Raw genomic sequence first — 19,190 nt, 5'->3', positions numbered from 1 at the left:
AACAGCCGGCCAAAGTGACACGTGCACTTTGGAGCGTCCAGGTGGTGAGCACAGGCCTCCTAGCCATGGGAGGGACACATACAATTCAGAGGTCTGTTGCAATTATACAACAATGGCCAAATGTGCACAGACCAATTACAAATTAAGTGGTGGCCATCTTGTCTGAAATGCTTGAAGGGGCTGAAGAAATAGTTTCATCTTGATTAAGCTTCTCCTATCCTTAAGTTGTCCTGTACTTGCATAAATGTTGCTGTAGTTCTGCTGATATTTTCCTTTGTGAATTTTAGGAACCAGTAAAACCAGATGAAGGCAGAGACATGGCTAATAGAATCAATGCTTTTGGCTACTTGGAGTGTTCGGCAAAGACAAAGGACGGTGTTCGAGAAGTGTTTGAAATGGCTACCCGGGCAGCCTTACAAGTTAGGAAACACAGAAAGAAACAGCGGTGTCTGATTCTATAAATAAGGAAGATAAATTGTTGAGTAGAAAAGGAACAAAAAATGAGTTGCATGCCATTTGTACTGTCTTTTTTTTGTTTTCCCGCATATAAAACTTGGGTAGGGTATGCAAGAAGTGGTGTAAATTCTATGTCTGGAGGCGAGCAGTGCACGACTCAGCATGCGCACGGATCACCCCAATCTGAAGAAAAAGTGAATAGGAGAGAGAAATTATTAACATTTGTAAGCACCTCTGGGACGTTTCAAGGCCCTCCTCTGACCTGAACAGCTGGCAAATATTCTATGCCTAAAAAATATAGGCTTTGTGTACTAGTTCAAACTGCGTTTCATATGGTTGATTTCCCCCAACTGTTTCCTGCCCCCTTTACTCTTAGGTACTCTTTGTGACTGGGTGCGAGTCTTGGTGAACCATAGACAGTTGGCCATCAATTCAAGACAGAAGTGGGTAGATTTGGTCAGAGTTCGAAATCATGTAATTTCATATTTGAAAATGCCAATTGATTTCTTGGTAATTGTGGTGTTGCATATATTGTACCCACCTTTAGAAATCTAACAAAGGATTGACCATGCTTCAGCTAGGAATAAACTAATTAAGAGCAGACAAGGAATCCTACATCAATTTTTTCAAAATGCTTTCAGAATGATGTGGCATTGAGAATGAGCATCACTTAACACTGTTGGGTAGAAGCTTCTGACGCTTGCTTTCACCTGTCATTTGCAATTGAAATCCTACAGGGTTGCAAATGATTATCCCAGTTGACTTGGTCAAATCAAGTAATGCACTAGATATTGGTGAACTGCCTAAAGTAATATAATTTGTGTTCTAAAACTAATGAAGATGTTCTGCACATCCTTCAGAAATTAATATTGGTTCCTCATAGATATAGTACAACAGATCAAGAAACAAGTGGCATGTTACACCCTTCCATGGACACCTGTGGTTACAAAACACTGAGCTGAGATTCTGGCTTGCTTCTGTCAACTTAGTCAATTTCTATGACTACTGTGTTGTTTCTTAAATACCAGTGCAAGATGTTTTGCCCGTAGTTTGGTAAAGCAATGCCAGGGGTTCATTGATAATAGCTGAACCACTGTGCATAACATAATAATGCATCCAGGAATCCTCTGGGCCTAGTGGCTTGGTGGAACTCAGAGGTGTAGAGATGCACGCTTGTAGGGGATTATTCTCAGTGGTGCATTTGAGACACATAATTTTATTTTTTCGCTTTTGGGGTTTTTATGCTTTCTGCTAAGGTTCTCAACTTATTTTGTCATTTTGTTTGAGTTTATATGCACAAAACCCTCTGTTCATAAACTAAGATGGTTTCTGCTCAGCTCTGTTTTGATTTCCACTGTTGAAGAAAAGGCACACGTTAACACACCAGCAATTTTTGATACACAAGCAGAGTGACTCTGCAAGGTTGTGTTGGCTGTTCTTTTCTCTGTCTGGATTCAGTGTGTTGAAGGCTGTGGCATGCGCCCTCTTGCTCTCTGCAGTGCTACTGCACAGTCTAGTCTTTCCTCTGTCCTTGTCATTGACTTATGATTGTGCTTTTCCCCTCTCTTTTGCTCTCTGAAATAAAAGATTGCATTTGTAAGATAGCTTTGTTATTTTTTTCTTGTAGGTCGATATTTGAAACATTGCAACTTTTCACATGTAAAATTGAAAAATAAAATGTGTTCCGCGGAACAATAAACTCATACTGGTGTTTAAGTTTCTGTGCCTACCGACTGACTGCTGTCTTGGTATTCTGCAAGAAACTGGAAATACATTTGCAAATGACCCGCACATGAATGTTAATTTAGAGTGTTAACTCGATATTATCATTTTCGTGTGTCTTCTTTTAAAATGACATAATGAAAGCATGTTGAATGTGCCTTTTGGCTAATGTAACGATGGAAGACCTTCTTTAAGGTACTCAAATCCGATATTAAACGAGCTTTCCTTGTTTATTTTTTAATATTGAATTATCGCAGCATTGTCTAGGTCTATTACCTCAAAAGTTTCATGATATTATATATAATATGTGAATACATTCATTACAAAGCCAGCAATAGTTATGCTTATTTGTCAGCATTTTGTTGTAAAGACATTTTTAATTGTCATAATAATTTTGGAACCGTTCAACTAATCTGCATCAATTTTCCCAAAAAACCAAGTTAATCCTATTTGGCTTCAGCATAGCAAGTTTCATTCTGCTCCATCAAGAAGGGGGTGGGGTGGGATGAAAGAGAGTGTAAAAAGAGAGTAATGTACTTGACCGATCTACCCAGTGCATACATTGGAGTAAAGAAAACTTTTTTTTCCACCTCAGAAGTCACCACTAAACTGAATTACACTCAAGTTGCCAAAAAGAACTTCACACAAAGAAGTGCTTTTGCTTGGTTTGGTGCAAATGCGTTCCATTATTTTTGAGAAACCAGCAATAAGGAAATTTAATTGGAAGAGGGAGCTTTATCTCCTATTCTCCCTTTCAGTGTCCAAACTTGAATATTCTGATTGGCTGGTCTTGGCAGAAAAATTTCTGTTGCGACCACAAATACCGGCACACGGAGCATCATTTCCGGGAATCCTGAAAATAAAAAAATGAAAAGGGGGCAGGTTGCCCAGTCCCTTAACCAAAGGCCTAGGACTGGGATCCCAAAGAGACCTCCTTCCCCCTCTTTGATATTTTATATTGATCCAGCAGGTTACCAACCTTCAGGTACTCACTTAATATACATTCACTTGGGCCCATAAACACACTCATTCATATAGGCTAGTAAATACCGCTGGGGTCAATTTATTATGCTAATACCTGTAAGATGAATTTTATCTGTTTATCTCTTACCAAACCTCTTGATCCAATGTATTTTCCTCTAGTCAAATGGACCATTTAGTTAGCTGATTAGGTGAAACATTACATATAATAACCTTTATTAAATAACCACAGACTCAGGAGAGTTTAAAATGTTTATCTAATAAAATTCATGTGAGCCAAGAACCATAATACAGTTAGAACACGGTCTTTGAATTAATTTCTCTTCCTCTCCTTGTCAATCAGAATAATAGTTCAACAAAATTATTACGATGACAGAACCTGTGTAGGGGGAAAAGAGAGGGCAATACATTGACATACCACACAGAGTTATATTTACCTAGTATGGTGTGGAAACCAACCCCGTGGCCAAGGAATTGGGAAGGGCCCCTGGGACAGATCAGGCGACCAAAGCTCAGGACAGGATTCAGGACAGATGACCTCTTCTAGATACGGCGCCTGCACTGCACCCCTCTCTGACGCTATTTCCTCCTCAATTCTTTCGTGATCTTCTCTAATATGTGCCTCCTCGATTCTTCCGCGATGTTCTGTAACCAATTTGGCTCAAAAGTTCTAAGTCTGGATTTGGATCTTCTTCAGTATTTTCTCAAATTTCGGACAGCATCTCAGTCTCTCAGCATTCTCTGTCTCTCTGTGGGGCTAATCTAACTAAACTACCTCTATTATACCTTTCTAATGGCATGTACCACCCCTGAATGTTTCGAATTTACGAAACTCCTAACTCTGATTGGACAAGGAAAGGGGAGATGATCATCACACCATGCTGAGCTTAAAGAAAAATATTAAACTTATTGTTCTATGTTCCCTCCCCTTAATTGACTTTCCTATGCTTTATTTTCCACCCGTGTTCATAAATGAATCAATACAAAGTATACAATTTTATTAAAATTTCTTCCATTCTCAGGACATTATGCTTGTTCTCAGGACATGTTTCTTTTCTCTGTTTTTGGATGACGTTCTAGGCGTTGCACCATGGCTCCTGGGTCATTTCGTCTGCGCATGCGGAGTGGTCAGAGGCCCAAAAACGAACTAGTAGAGAGGTCAAAGACAAAGAAATATAAAATCAAAAATAAATGATTTCACTGTATACCACTTATCTCTACTCTATTCCCGTTTACTTATATAAATCTTACACATTAGCATTTTAGTGAACATACATGGTTTAGTTTCAGCAAAGCATGCGTATTATCATGTGAGTTTCAAGCAGCCATTTTAAGAGCAACTGCAAAGTTTTCCCTACAAGCAATAGTACGTCATACTGCGTAGATGCTGTAGACTCATCCGCAAAGCAAAATCCCACGTTTAGCAGCCATTTTAGAGACACACGGGTTACTTGTTAGTTATACACATATGCAAGCTTCCCCTAGATTTTGTGTGCGGATTTTCTGGTGCGTTATTAATTTTTACAAACACAATTATTACGGTATTATATGTTATTTGAGAGGATTGCTTCCGAGCGAATCTCTTTATACGAGTCCTTGCTCCATCAATCCCCTCTCTGATGGCATTTTATGCATCTTTAAATTACCATCACTAAATCAGATGCCAACTTTAGCACATCTCAATTTCTTCTTCAACTTTCTCATTGTTTTCCTTTGCCTTTCTGTTCTGTAGACCCTTCATTCTTTTATATACATTTCCTTTCAGTTCTTCAAGTTGTATCTCTTCATACTTTCTTTTCTTACTCCTTTCATTTACTTCATACCCCTGTCTTTTCTTACAGCATTTGAACCGTGTCATTATTGCTAGGACTAATAGTGGCATTCCTAAAATGGGCAGTATGATTTGCCCTGTTATGCTTTTACCGATGTTAGAAAACCAGCTCTCTACTGTAGAAATACTATTTGTTTGTTTCTTCCATACACTATCAACTTCCCGTGGTTTTAATTCCTTTTCCAATTTTGTGATATTTTTAATATATCTTCCAATTTCAACACTTTTATCAGGTATATAAGTACAACAATGTTGCGCTTTCAGCATTTTACAGACTCTGCCCTCTTTTGCAAATAATACATCAAGAGCAAGTCGATTTTGCAAAGCCATAGATCTGATCGCAACCATTTCCGTATTGATCACCAAGAATCCTCCAGCAGTGTCAGTAGATAACCGTAGATAGCTGACAAATTTTACGGGAATTCAGAATTACTCCCACTGAAGGTATCAATGTACTGAAAATGTCACTTACTATTTCAGAAAAACTAGCTCTTTTTATACTTGTTAGTTTCTTTGTGTCTTCATTGCTTCCAGTGATTCTTTTCACATGGTACACCTTTGGGAATACTATTCCAAAATAGCAACTCCCGTACCAATGATCAGGCAATCTAAAATAAGCTTTATTGCCACATACATAATAAATTCCAGGAAATACTGTATCTTTTCCACCTTTTAGTCCACACCCTCCGATAATCAAGAAATTATATTGGCATTCACTGGAACAAATAAACACATTGTTATATTCAGTCTTTAATCTATGGAGGCAGATCTTCCCTTTCTTTTCAAAGTCCAGGGACATGGCAGCATGAGTCTTGCCAGTTTGATATATTTCATCTTTCTCAGCCCACTTAGGTATCTGTGGTTTTGGTTCAGAAGCCCTTCTCTGGAAGTCCTGTCTCCTTTGTTCAACTAAATTCAAAAATATCTTTCCTTCTTCGTGTAATTTACATGTTAAATTGTGCTTGTGTGCTTCAGCTATATCTATTGTCTTCATTGTTAGAAAATATTCTCCCATAAACTGTGCGTCTTTAGTACTAAGAACTGGGTTCAAGCTCTTTCGCATAGGAACCTCGGAAAAAAATCATTTCCACATTAGAATAATAATATTGTAGTTTCCCTGTTCTATAAAACAAACTTGCAAACACACTACAATATATACCATATGTTAATGGAATATGATGATATGTCACACCTTCTACTACTGATGCTGGTAATTTCATACACACATAACAATCAATAACTTCCATAGTGTCCACATACTGCACTAATAACTTTGTAAATAAATTTAAAGCAGTGCCATTGTCTGTCACAGTGTGCGATATGTCTAACTCATCTGGTGCTTCTAAATCTACTTTGTCTTGTTTTGTGTTATTCTCATCTTGTCTCCCTATTTCCTTTAATGTTAGCTAATTTCTCGTTTATCCCAGTGTTATTCTTTTCTTTTGTAACCATCAAATAAGGGATAGCTACTGTCAATACTAACCAAACTATGAGTACTAAAAATATACTACCTATACATATTCTACAGCATTTTTGTACACAATTTCGTTTCGGTTTTCAAGCAGCCCTATCGTCAGCCATTCCAAGTCAAGAAGATTTCTCTTCTATTCTTTTGATTTACTTGTGGAGTTCAAAAATTCCTTTGAGAAATTTTCAGGTTGGTCTCACTTCTTCGATATTTTGTTCGGTAATTATTTCTTCATTAATTTCTTCATTTAAGTCAAGATTCTCGAATTCTTCAAGAATTACGTACGTCCATTCAGGACCCTTGAATTTATTGTTCAAGATCTTCAGTCTTTGACTTTGTCGTCTGGGCTGTTAGGCAGATTTTCCCGACTGACTAGAAATTTCGTTTACTTGATCAGGTTCTTGATTAACTGTTTTGAAATGATACTTTAGGCTTTTCACAACACTCGGCCAGTTGTCACCTCTTCTGACCCTTTTTTGCCTGCACTTCACTGTCTTCAAGTGTTCTTTTGTTTTCGTTATGTTGTGGCACAACTTGGTTATCTTCGTCTTCAGATTTCCTCTCTGTCTGACCTTGTCCAGGGCTTACTCTTGTACCATCCTGTTCTGCCTGGATGCGTCGTTCTTCCCTAGTCTGACCCTGTTCAGGATTTATCTTGATTTTCTCTTCTTCTTTTATCTGAACTTGTTTTTCTTTTCCTAACTGGTCCTGTTCGGGTCTTATTGCATTTTGGGTTTCTGCAGCCCGAACACGTTCTTCTAGACCTATCTGTCCCTCTTCAGACTCATGTATTGTTGCACCCTCTTCCGTCTGAGTAGATTGTTCTCTCCTTATCTGTTCCTGCTCAGGTTCTCCATTAACTGTATCACCTCTGTCCTGAGCTGGTTCTTCTATGCCTGTCTGGTCCTTACTGCTCGCCTGTCTTTCTATGTTTAAAACGTTTTTATTGAGACAAAACAAACCATGGGGGAGGGGGATAGGAGGGCAGGATACATGGAATACAGTCAAAGAAAAAGGGTGCAACTCCAGAGGGTTGGCAATAGGTAGCGCGGTGGGTCAGGGGGAAAAACACAGTAAATGAAAGCTAGAAATACAAGCTGTGAAATCCCCGCACGCGTATCCGACACCCCAAATCTAAGCAATAAAAACCCCCCCCATCAACACCTCAATAGAACACAATCCCCCCCTCCCATCCCCCATCCTCCCAGTAACGAAACAACAACACTCCCCCCCCCCCCCCCCCCCCGTCCTATGGTCCCGCATCAGAGTAATCCTAACCAGGAAGCCCCGCACCCCCCTCCCCTCCCCGGGGGGTCCCCGTCTCACATGTAAGCTAGTCCGCCGGGGTCACCGGTGGCGTCAGCCTGAGAAGTCTAAGATACCTCGGGCAGGTGAGCTCCCGGAATTCAGTGGACAGCAGCGCTAGAAAGGGTTGCCATAGCTCTTCAAATTGGTCTATCTCCCCCGCAACCGTAAGCGACAGCTTCTCCATCCCCAGCACATGCCAGAGCCTATGCAACCAACCGGTGATGGAGGGGACGGTGGTTGTGCGCCAGTGGATTAGAATGTTCTGAACCGCAGACCCCAGCGCGATTGCGATCTGCCTACCCCTACGGGACTTCAGTGGGTACATTAGGTCATTGGGGAGGCCCAACAGGACATACGCCGGGAGTCGCGGCAGCTCTATCCCAAAGTGCTTATCCACCTCGTCCAAGACTTCCTTCCAGTAGGCGGTCAGCACTGGGCAATCCCAAAGAATGTGTGTAAGGGTACCTTCCTGCCCGCAGCTCCGCCAGCACCCCCTGTCAGTGTGTTTATGCATTTCATACAGTCTCTCCGGGGTGTAGTACCAGTATGTGGACACCTTAGTAAAGGTCTCCGTAAGGCCCGTGTGATATGCAGAGTGCCGCGCCCGATACGCAATTTTGTCCCATTCCTTGTGGCTGAGTGTCCTACCCAATTCCCTGTGCCAACGCTCCCTCCCCGGGTTGTAATAGTGAAACGGCGGGGGTTGTAGGTATTTGTACAGATCGGTGATCAGTTTAGCGTCAGAGGTCCGAGTAGCCAACCACCTCTCATACGGTGTAATTGGACGGGCGGCGGTGGCACGCACCTGGGGCTGGAGGGCCCAATGCCGAACTTGCATGTAGCGCAATCTGTCCAGCTCCGTCAGGCCGAACTCCTGGCGGAGTTGCTGAAAAGGAACCACTCCTTCCGGGCTATAGATCTGGAAGAGTGCCCTGCAGCCCGCCTGCACCCAGTGGGAGAAAACCCCCGGCTCCATCCCTGGGGAGAAGTCCGGGTTGCCCGCAATGGGCGTGAGCGGCGAAGGGAAGGTGGTAAGGCCCCGGGCCTCACAGACCGCGTCCCACACACGCAGGGGGACCCGCGTAACAAAGGAAGCGTAAAGATTAGGGGGGCGATGCGCGCGGCGCAGGAATGGAACCTCTTGTAAGGTGCGGCCCGCAACTGCCTGGTCTTGGAAGAGCCAATGTTTGTCGGACTCCCACCTGCTCCACTCCACCAGATAGCGGAGCTGTGCCGCCTGAAAGTACTTACGGAGGTCCGGAATGCCGAGACCCCCCGCTTCCGGAGCAAGCGTGGAGAGGACCCTCTTCATGCGTGGCCTGCGGCCCTGCCAGACAAAGCGGGAGATGTCAGCCTGCATTTGTCGTATCCAGCCCACCGGGGGTTGGAGCGGAAGGGCCCGGAAAAGATATAGTATCTGGGGCAACACCGTCATCTTGACCGCCGCGATTCGCCCCAGCCAGGACAGCAGGCCTTTGTTCCAGCGGCCAAGCTCGTCCTTGATCTTCCTGCTGAGGGAGGCATAATTGGCCGTAACCATCTCCGGTAATGTAGGCGCCAGCAGAATCCCCAGATACGGCACCGTGGACGAGGACCACTGCATGGGGAAGAGCCGCTGAAGATCCCTCCTGGTTTCCGCAGCCAGGGACACGTCTAATGCCATCGACTTGCTCATATTCATTTTGAAGCCGGCCACCCCCGCAAAGGCGTCCAGCTCTCGGAGGCAAGCAGGCAGCGACCTCCTAGGGTCGTCCAAAGTCAGCAGGACATCGTCCGCGTAGAGACTGACGGTGTGGACGTACTGGCCCATCCGGACCCCGACAGCATCCGGATTATTACGAATCCGCTGAGCAAACGGCTCCATGTAGAGGGCAAACAAGAGCGGCGAAAGAGGGCAGCCCTGCCGCGTGCCGCGCTCGATGGCAAAGCCACCGGAGCTACACCCGTTGACCCGCACCGACGCTGAAGGATGCTTATAGCAGTTAAAGACCATGGTGCGGAACTTATCGCCGATTCCCAGTTTCTTGAGGACCAGCTCAAGATACGGCCAGTGAACTCTGTCGAAGGCCTTCTCCGCATCAACGGACAGCAACATCCGCTCCCCCGAGATCCTTGAGGCCTTCTCCAGAACATGAGTCACCCTCTTGGTGTTGTCAACCGTCTGTCTGCCGGGCACAAAACCAGCCTGGTCCGCCTCCACCAGGTCGGGGAGGTGTGGACTCAGCCTGGACGCAAGAATCCCCGTGTACAACTTGAGGTCGACATTTAAAAGCGAGATGGGTCGGTACGAGCCGCAGAGGGCCCGGTCCTTCCCAGGTTTCGGGATTACCGCGACCGTCGCCCTCAGGAGATCCGGAGGGATGGCTCCCGGTTCGGAGAAAGAGTTAAATAGCCGAGTAAGGACAGGGGCCACGGCCGTGCAAAAAGTCTTGTAAAATAGCGACGTGTACCCGTCCGGGCCCGGGGCCTTGCCATGTTTCAGCCGCGCGATAGCTGAAATCACTTCCTCAACATGGATGTCCCGCTCCAGGTGGTCAGCCTGAGCCGGATCCAGTACCGGGAGGGTCACCGACTCCAAATAGCCGTCGGCATCCCGTGGCGAGGAGGGCTCCTCAGCATACAGCACCTCATAGAAGCCGCGGAAAGACTCCGCTACCTCCGCGTCCCCGGAGACAACCCCCCCGTCCGCGCCCACCAATTCTTTCACAACGCTGCGCTGTTGCGCGACCCGGAGCCGGTGTGCTAGGAGCTTGCCACATCTGTCCCCCCCAGTGTAGTAGGCATGTTTCAAGCGTAGGGCGGCGTACTCCGCCCTGTCAAGATCCAGAGCCGACAGGAGCTTCCTCGCTGCCTTCAACTGCCTCCACACCCTCGGCGCCCCCGTACGGCGGTGGACCTGCTCAAGCTCCCGGACTTGAGCTGTCAGCTCATCCCTCTTCAGTTGCCGCTCCTTATTCTCAGCTGCAGAGATAGAGATGAATTCCCCCCGGAGGACGGCCTTCAATGCCGCCCACTGTGTCGCCTGCGAGGTGTCAGTGTTGCTATTGTGGGTGAGATAGTCCTGTATGACCTCCCCGATGCGTTGCACCACCGACTTTTTGTGTAGAAGTGTATCCCGGAGGCGCCACACCCCCCGAGAGGGGGAGGCCGCCGGCCACTGGAAAACGCCGGTGACTGGGGAGTGGTCAGACAGGGTCAGGACCCCGATGTCCGCCGCCGTGGCAGCGGCACGCATCGGTCCACTCACCAGGAGGTAGTCCAGCCGTGAGTAGGTTCGGTGTGCGTGCGAGAAGTAAGAGTAGTCCCTATCCGTGGGGTGCATGAAGCGCCAGAGGTCGTGCAGATCCATTTCCGCAATCCGGGCCCTCCCAGCCTGGGACAGTTCCCCCGTCTGCGGGAAGCGCTGCGCCGATCTGTCCATCACAGAGTCAAAGACAATGTTGAGATCTCCCCCCAAGATAATGTGGCGGTCGGGGGAAGCAGTGACATCCACCAGCGCGGAATCTAGGAAGCGCTCTTGGTGATCGTTTGGGCTATAAACGGAGCCGACCGTAAATGCTATGCCTCCCAGGCGCATGCGATACGCAAGGAGCCTCCCCTTCTGTTCAGCACACTTATGCAACAACTCCCCCCGAAAGGAGCTCGCTAGGAGAATGGCTACCCCCGCCGTCTTGTTCGCTGCCGAGGAAAAGAACTGGGTAGGGAACTTAGCAGAGCGCATCCTATGGCAATCTCGGGGCAATAAGTGTGTCTCCTGCAAAAGGCAAATGTCCGCCTGCGTCCCCTCCAGCAACGACAGGATCGCTCTGCGCTTCACCGGGTTGTTCAGACCCTGAACATTAAGGGTCACTACCTTTAGGCCCGGCATTCCTCGCGGGGGTCGGGAGCGCCATGCAATGGGCAGGGAATCAGCGGGTGGGGCGCGCGGGGCCGCAGCGCAGGACAAGCCAAAACAAAGCGGGCATAGACAACAGCGGACGGGACCTTCCCAACCCCAAAACAACCCCCTCCCCCACCCAAAACACAACCCTGGCAACTAGCCACCCACAAACTCAAACACCCCATAGTCTCAGTCAAGCCCCAAAACGGGCAAGTCCGTAGAAAAGAGCGAAGTGGACGTCCAGCCATTCACCTCCAACCGCTCCCCCCCAACCCCCCCGCCCCGTACCAAGCAGGTAAAGAAGCTAAAGACATCTCCCCCCGGAGTGTGTGTTAGGCCGTCAAGGCCACGCTAGAGGAGCCGGTCGAGTCCCCGGCCGCCGCCCTCAGGGCGTCGGCCATGTCCGCTCTGATGGTAGTGGAGTCCGGGCGCCCCACACTGGTCGCTGAGCGCCGCCTCGTTGACCTCCGCCGGTTCCGTCTCTCCGAGGACCTCCACGACGGCGTAGCTCCCTCCTCCTCCGCCGCCGTGAGCCCCAGGACACCACAAATGTCTTGCAAGGAGCGTAGCTGGTGTAACACTCCGTTCCACCGAAAAATCAGGCGGAAGGAGTGACCCCAAGAATACGGCGTCTCATGCTCGCGCAAAAAGTCAGTGGCAATCCTAAAGGACCTGCGTTTCTGCAGAGTGATGGCGGAGAGGTCCTGGTAAAGCGCCACCGGCCGATCCCGGAAAGTCAGGGGCTGTTTCCTGCGGGCTTCAGCCATGATGCGTTCCTTTAGTGGAAAGTCGGGCAGGAAGGCCAGAATGTCCGGTGGAGGTGCCGATGACTGGCGCTGCCGGCCAACCCTATGCGCCCTGTCAATGCTGATGGGAAAGTCCGCAGCTTCCCCCAGGATCTCTCGGAACAGGGCCCGCAGGTAGCTCCCCAGATCGGACCCCTCGTCCGCAGTCGGCACGCCACGCACTCGGATGTTGTTCCTCCGAGATCTGTTCTCAAGGTCCTCGGAGTGGGCCTGGAGCTCCACACACTGTTCCCGGAGGCGAAGAACGTCCTGCTGGAGGTGGACTATCTCCTCCGCTCGCTGTTGGCCCTCCGTCTCCACCGCTTCCACACGCTCGCCAAGGCCCTCCACCTCCCTGCGCACTTCTCGGACCTCGCTGGCCACCTCCCGCTTCAGTGTCTGGAAGTCCTCCCTGAGGGAGCTGAACAGTTCCTCCATAAAGGCCCTCGTGACGGGTGGCTCCCCTCCAGTCACATCCGCCGGAGCCCGGGAGGGCCCCGGTGAGGGCTGCGTCCTGTCCCGCAAGTGCTGGGCCCTGCCAAGCATGTCCGGCAGGGTACGGTCCCCTTTCTTCGGGCCTCCTCTTCCAGACATCGCTAGCTCCGCAGTCGGGCACCGATCCAGGCGCTCCAGGGATGCTCAGCCGCCGGCTAGCACTCGACCTGGGTATCCCCCACGAGTGAAGTCGCTGCGTCACAGGTGACAAAATGGCGGCCCAGTCCGGTCACCGTCAGCCGCAAGAGCTTGTGTGAGACAACCAAGGGGGCCGCAGCAGAGGGGTCTCATCAGCACATCCCTCCGGTAATCAGCCCAGCAGCAGCGGGGGTCACTTGCATCCAGCAGCCAGGACTCCGGTGAAGGCTGCCACCACTGCTCCTTCGGGGACAAAATGGCGGCCGGGCGGAGCAGGCCAAAACGACCAGGCCCAATGACACCACCGGGGCCCCCGAGGCACCCCACAGTAAAATAAGTTCCACCACCGGCCCCCGTCTGTCACGCACAGGGGCCCAGATGGTCCAACCCCATCAGGGAGTCCGCTGTACCTCGGCTAGGGGTTAGGGCCTCCGCAGTGCGAGGCGTCGCCGTCACTAGTCTGAGTGCCAGGGCACCCGTCCCAAGCCTTCCACACCGTCGGGTCCCTTCCCGCAAGGCTCCTTCAGTCACCGTCGAACGGCGGGTCAGATCCCCTCCAGATCGCAACTTTCAGCACCAGGCCCAGCCGAGGCGCCCGGACAGCTCTCCAATGCGCTCCGCCCCTCGGGCTCGCCGTCGCCGTTCCTTGGTCTCGATCGAACTTTTTGGGGGAGTTCCCCCGAGGCGATCCGAACCAAAACAGCACCAATGTGCACCCCTGATGCTCCGCCACGCTCCTCTCCCGCGCTGAGCCTCAGCGGGGGGAGAAAAGCATAAGAAAAGGGCTCTAGCTTGGCCGGGCCGGAGGAGCTACGGGAGGAAGCGTCCGCTCACCCCGCCATCTTGGCCACGCCCCCTCGCCTGTCTTTCTAGACAGATTTGGCTTCTTGTTTTCACACTTACTTCAGGTATGTCAACCACTGGTATCCAGTCATCTTGACTTGTGCTTGGTTGGTCTCGATCAGCTATTTCATGTCATGTCAATGAGAATTTATAAAGTGCTCGTACACCGGGGAGGTTTCATGGCGCTGGTTTGGCAGATGGCTGGTTCAAAGAAAGAGTTAGAAGGCCTGTCGGAAAAGCCAGGTCTTTAAAAGACCTCTGAAAACGAGGAGAGTGGAGGAGAGACGGATTTCTGAGGGAAGAGAGTTCCAAAACGTGGGGGCCAGTATGGAGAATCTAGCTCCACCGGTGCGTTTGAGTCTGAAGGAAGGAGTTGAAAGGAAATTTTTATGAGCAGAGCGTAGATGACGGGTGGGGGCGTATTTATTAATCATGTTGTTGACAAATTTAGGGCTAGAGCTATTGAGAGATTTAAAGATAAGACAGCTGATTTTGACAGCACTCTGCTGGGCGACAGGCAGGCAATGAAGATGCTTAAGGATGGGAGTGATATGATAATGCCTAGGTTGGTGAGTGATTAGGCGCGCTGCCAGGTTTTGTATTAGCTGTAGCCGTTTGGATAAGTGAAGGGGGATGCCAAAGTACAAAGAGTTGGCGTAGTCAACATGTGACATGACCATGGCAATGACTACTTGGATGCGAGCGTCATAAGTAAGGTATTTACAAATCTTCTTTATTTTCCAGAGTTGGAAGAAACAGGTGGATACCACAGAGCTAATCTGAGGCTTCAGAGTAAGATCTTGACTAATGATCACCCCTAGACTTTTAGCTGTGCTGGAGGGAACGGGAGGCTGGCCCAGATCACTGGGCCAGAAGTGGGGCCCCCAAGGGTTTTTAGCAAAACCACCAGTTAGGATGAGTTCCGTTTTGTCCGGGTTGAGTTTCAGATGGTTTTTGTTCATCCATGTGCTGATAAATAGCATGGTGGATTGAAATGCGTGGACCGACTCGGGGTGTTGCTAATGGGAAAGATGAGTTGGAAATCCTCGGCGTAATTAAAAGTGCAAACTTTGCGCTCCTGCAAGGTTCGGACAAGGGGAAGAAGGTAGAGGTTGAATAACAAGGGTGACAAAGAGGAGCCCGGAGGGACGCCACAGGAGATTTGAACGCTGGGGGCAGTGAACTGAGCCGTTTGAACTGCCTGAGATCGATCTGCCAAAAAGGAGATGATCCAGCTTAAGGCGGGGCCAGAGATTCCAGCTTCCCTGACACGGTCGACCAAGAGATGATGGTCGACCGTGTCGAAGGCAGCAGAGAGATCAAGTACGACCAAAGCCTGAGGAGATCCCTTGTCGGCCTCACCGCGGAGAGTGTCCAACACAGTGAGGATAACTGCTTCGGTGGAGTGTGCCGGGCGGAGCCAGCTTGGTGGGGGTCGAGGAATTCAGATTTCTCCAGGAAGTCAGTGAGGCAACTGGTGACATGGGCTTCCAGTAGCTTGGCCAAAAAAGGAAGAAGGGAAATGGGGCGATAGTTAGTGAGTATTGCGGGGTCTGATCCAATCTTCTTTAGGAGGGGTAGAACAATGGCCTTTTTTAAGGTGGCGGGGACAATGCCTTGAGATAGGGAATTGTTTAAAAGATTAATAGCGGGGCGTGGAAGTGCAGTGAAAATTTCTTTCAAAATGCTAGGGGGACAGCAATCAGTGGGCGAGCCAGATTTGATTTTTGAAAGGAGTATAGCGAAAGTGCGATCCGTTAATAAGGGAAAGTGCGTAAAAGAGCTGGTGTTGGTGCTATATAGGGGAGGAGGAGACAGATTATGGATAACTGGGATGTTGGACTTAATTTTCTTAATTTTATCAATAAAGAAGGTGTTTAAGGCATTGCAGAAGGTTTGAGAGGGGGGGGGGCCTATGAAGAGTTCTTTCAGGGTTAGAAAGCTTGTCAACAATGCGAAAGATCTCTTTAGAGCGGTTGGTAGCAGACAGGATTTGAGTAGAGAAGTAGGCAGCTTTGGCCTCTGAGATGGATTTTTTGTAGGAATTAAGAAAATTAAGGTAGGACAGTTTGTCTTCAGGTTTATAGTTGCTGTGCCATTTCCGTTCGAGTTGCCTGAGGGCTAGTTTGCGGAGTTTTAGTTCATTAGAGAACCATCTATGAGCGTCATGAGGGCGGGGGGCAGCCAACTTCCTGAGCAGAGCAAACTTGTTACTGGCGGTCATGAGCCAGCTGGTGAGCTGAGCATTGGCTGGGTCAAGAGTAAGATTGTCCAGCGGAACTGAGTGAGTGAGGAATTCGAGAGAGGGAGATTTCTAAAGTTTTTTCCAATTTCTTCGAGCATGGGAAGCTGAGCTGGGAGTTTTTATTAATGGCGTCATTTAAAATAAAAAAATGAATAAAATGGTGGCCAGACCAAGTGCAAGGTGATACGGAAGCAGTGGACAAAGAGACGTTCGTTGTCCAGACCTGGTCGAGAATGTGTCCTTTAATATGAGTGGGCGTGGAGATGTGTTGGGTAAGGTTGAGCTCGGTGAGTAGCTCGGTTAGCTCAGCTGATTTAGGGCCGCTGAGAATGTCGTTGGCCCAGTAATTCAAATCGCCGATGAGCAGAACCCTCCCGTAGTTAGTAACCAGGTGGGCCATTTGTTCGGCCAGAGAGTGGGGGAAGTGAGGCATGCCTTGAGGGGGCCTGTAGAGCAGGACACATACAAGTGGCGAGGCGCCAGATTCGAACTCAAGTTTTATTATCAGGCTGCCTACCAGGGGCAAGTCAAGTGGAGTGAGAGTCTTGTAGCTGAGGTTGTGGCAGATGATAATGGCTACTCCTCCACCCACTTTCCCCTGGGGGCGGTTTGCCTGGGCAATACGGTAGTCCGAGGGTAGTGCCGCAAGGATATCAGGGGATGACAGCCAGGTTTCAGTGAGCAGGAGGAGATCGGGCTGCTCACATTTGAGTAGAAGGAAGATGTCAGACTGGTGTTTCGCCAGTGAGCAAGTGTTGAGGTAAATTGCTGAGAATTTACGATCGATGTGGTCCTGGCTGTATTGCCTAGTGGAAGGTCCATTTATATGAGCACCACCAGTTTCAGGGAAGGTAGTCCTGGAAACCAGGACACACTGTTCAAGAAAGCTTGAATGAACGAGGTGGGTCGAGGCTGTTCGAAGTGCCAGCAACTCGGCAAAAGTATAAATGAGTCTCTGGGCATGGTGACAGGCCCCAGGGCCGGGAAGGGCGCGGATGGGCGCAGACGGGCTTGCCTTAGGCGCACCTTCGGCTGCGCGCGTCTGCTGCGCTCCAGCCGGGAAGAAATAGCCGGTGGCAGCCTTGACTCCGCCCCCCTTCACGCTGGTAGGCTGAGGAGAGGGTGTAACAGCCAGCAGCTGCGGACCGGGGGAGAGCGCGCGGGTAGGTGAAAGGAGCGAGATAGATTCGTTTTTAAAAACACAGTGGAGATCACAAATACAGTACTTTCAATTTTTAAAAAGCGAGGCAGGCGAATAGCTCCTAGCGCGTCTAAGAAGCGCAGCGTTTCAACCAAACTAAGTGTCCCTGCGCTGCAGCCGGCAAGAAATAGCCGGTGGCAGCCTTGACTCCGCCCCCCTTCGCGCTGGTAGGCTGAGGATAGGGTGTAACAGCCAGCAGCTGGGTACCGGGGAAGAGTGCGCGGGTAGGTGAAAGGAGCGAGATAGATTCGTTTTTAAAAACACAGTGGAGATCACAAATACAGTACTTTCAAGTTTTTAAAAGCGAGGCAGGCGAATGGCTCCTAGCGCGTCTAAGAAGCGCAGCCTTTCAACCAGGTCCTTCAGCTGTACAACCTTCCACAGCCTCAACTCCATATTGGTTACCACCACAGCAGTGAAATGTGCAGGCTTACCTAATTGGATTCATGCAAGCCATACCAAGAGAGTACCAGCACCTGACACAGAAGGTTCTCAACATACTCCTTAAGTTGGCAGCTGATTCCATTTGTTTCAATTTTCCTGTTCACTGCTATTTTATATTTGGCACAGTGTTGGGCAACTTGGTCAGCATACCTGTTAACAGCTGTCACATAGTCATTTCCTGACTGATGTGCGGCACACTTGACCACTGCCACTTCTTTTGTGAATTGTATTCCTTAAAGCAATTCTTTCACAAAATGTCCATTTTTGATTGGGAATCCTGAGGAAGCCTAGAAATTCCTCTGCATCCAAAGTTGGCCAAAATCGTGCACAACTCCGTAACCATGTTGACTATCCGTATAAATGGTTACTTTCCAATTTTTCCCAATTTTGCATGCTTTAATCAAAGCCACCAATTCGGCTACTTGTGCAGATTTGACTCCTGGCAAATAGGATGCTTCAACTATTCCAGCCAATGTACATACAGCATAAGTAGCACTCAGCCCTCCCTCCTCATGGCGCATACACAAGCCATCTACGAACAACTCATGTTCTGCATTTTTCAGGGGTTCTTCCTGTATGTCTGGCCGGGGCTTAGTACAAAGTTCCGTCACATCCAGACAATCGTGTTCGACTTCATCCTTCACTTCTTCTCCATATGCGTCTGGTAACAAAGTGGCAGGGTTTAACACTGTAAGTCTGACTATTTCCACGTTCTCAGCACCTAAGATTATTCTCTTGTATTTCGACATTCGACTAGAAGTGAGATATTGAGTTCGAGTTCTTGTTAATAGAATCCCCACTGGATGTGGGACGTAGACTTTTACTGGATGTCCCATCACAATTGACTCACTTTGTTCTAGGCTTGTACAGGTGGCGGCTACTGCTTTTAAACAACCAGGTAAAGCTGACGCTACAGGGTCTAGAGTAGCGGAGAAATATGCCACCGGTCGCCGCATCAGACCATGTCTTTGAGTTAAAACGTAGAGTGCACAACAGAGCAGTGCTAATTCCTTTGTATAATCTGGCATTCCTAATGCTGAGGCTTCACAAAGACATTTTTGTAATTTCACAAATGCTTCCATACTTTCATCATCCCATTCTATTGGGTCTTTTGCTCGTTTCTTGGTTATTTATATTAGGGGTTTGGCCAATAAGGAAAACCCTACAATCCTCTGCCTACAGTATCCTACAACTCCAAGGAACATTCTGATTTCTCTCTGGGTTTGCGGCAATTTCATTTGTCTTATTATTTCTATTCTTTCAGACGTTACTCTCCTTATTCCACGTTCTATTTGGTGTCCAAGATATTTGACACTGGTTTTGCAAAACTGTAATTTTTCTGGGGACACTTTATGCCCACCTTCAGCCGAATGGTTCAATAAGGCAATTGAAT

At 48.5% G+C, this 19,190-nt stretch overlaps 1 protein-coding gene across 2 annotated transcripts in view; it reads left to right on the top strand.

Annotated features, from left to right (window-relative positions):
- The window catches only part of LOC146870105 (rho-related GTP-binding protein RhoA-D), a 401,884-nt gene extending 399,725 nt beyond the window's left edge, over positions 1-2,159 (top strand). For both annotated transcript variants that reach the window (XM_085628086.1, XM_085628050.1), the window contains exon 5: positions 288-2,159. In XM_085628086.1, coding sequence (XP_085484212.1) covers positions 288-461 — 174 coding nt within the window. In that variant the 3' untranslated portion in view covers positions 462-2,159. The remainder of the gene's footprint in view (positions 1-287) is intronic.
- The last annotated feature ends 17,031 nt before the right edge of the window (positions 2,160-19,190 follow it).

This window comes from Triturus cristatus, chromosome 1_1 (genome assembly GCF_964204655.1).
Source record: "Triturus cristatus chromosome 1_1, aTriCri1.1, whole genome shotgun sequence".
Classification (NCBI taxonomy): domain Eukaryota; kingdom Metazoa; phylum Chordata; class Amphibia; order Caudata; family Salamandridae; genus Triturus; species Triturus cristatus.
This window is presented reverse-complemented; position numbering and strand designations above follow the sequence as displayed.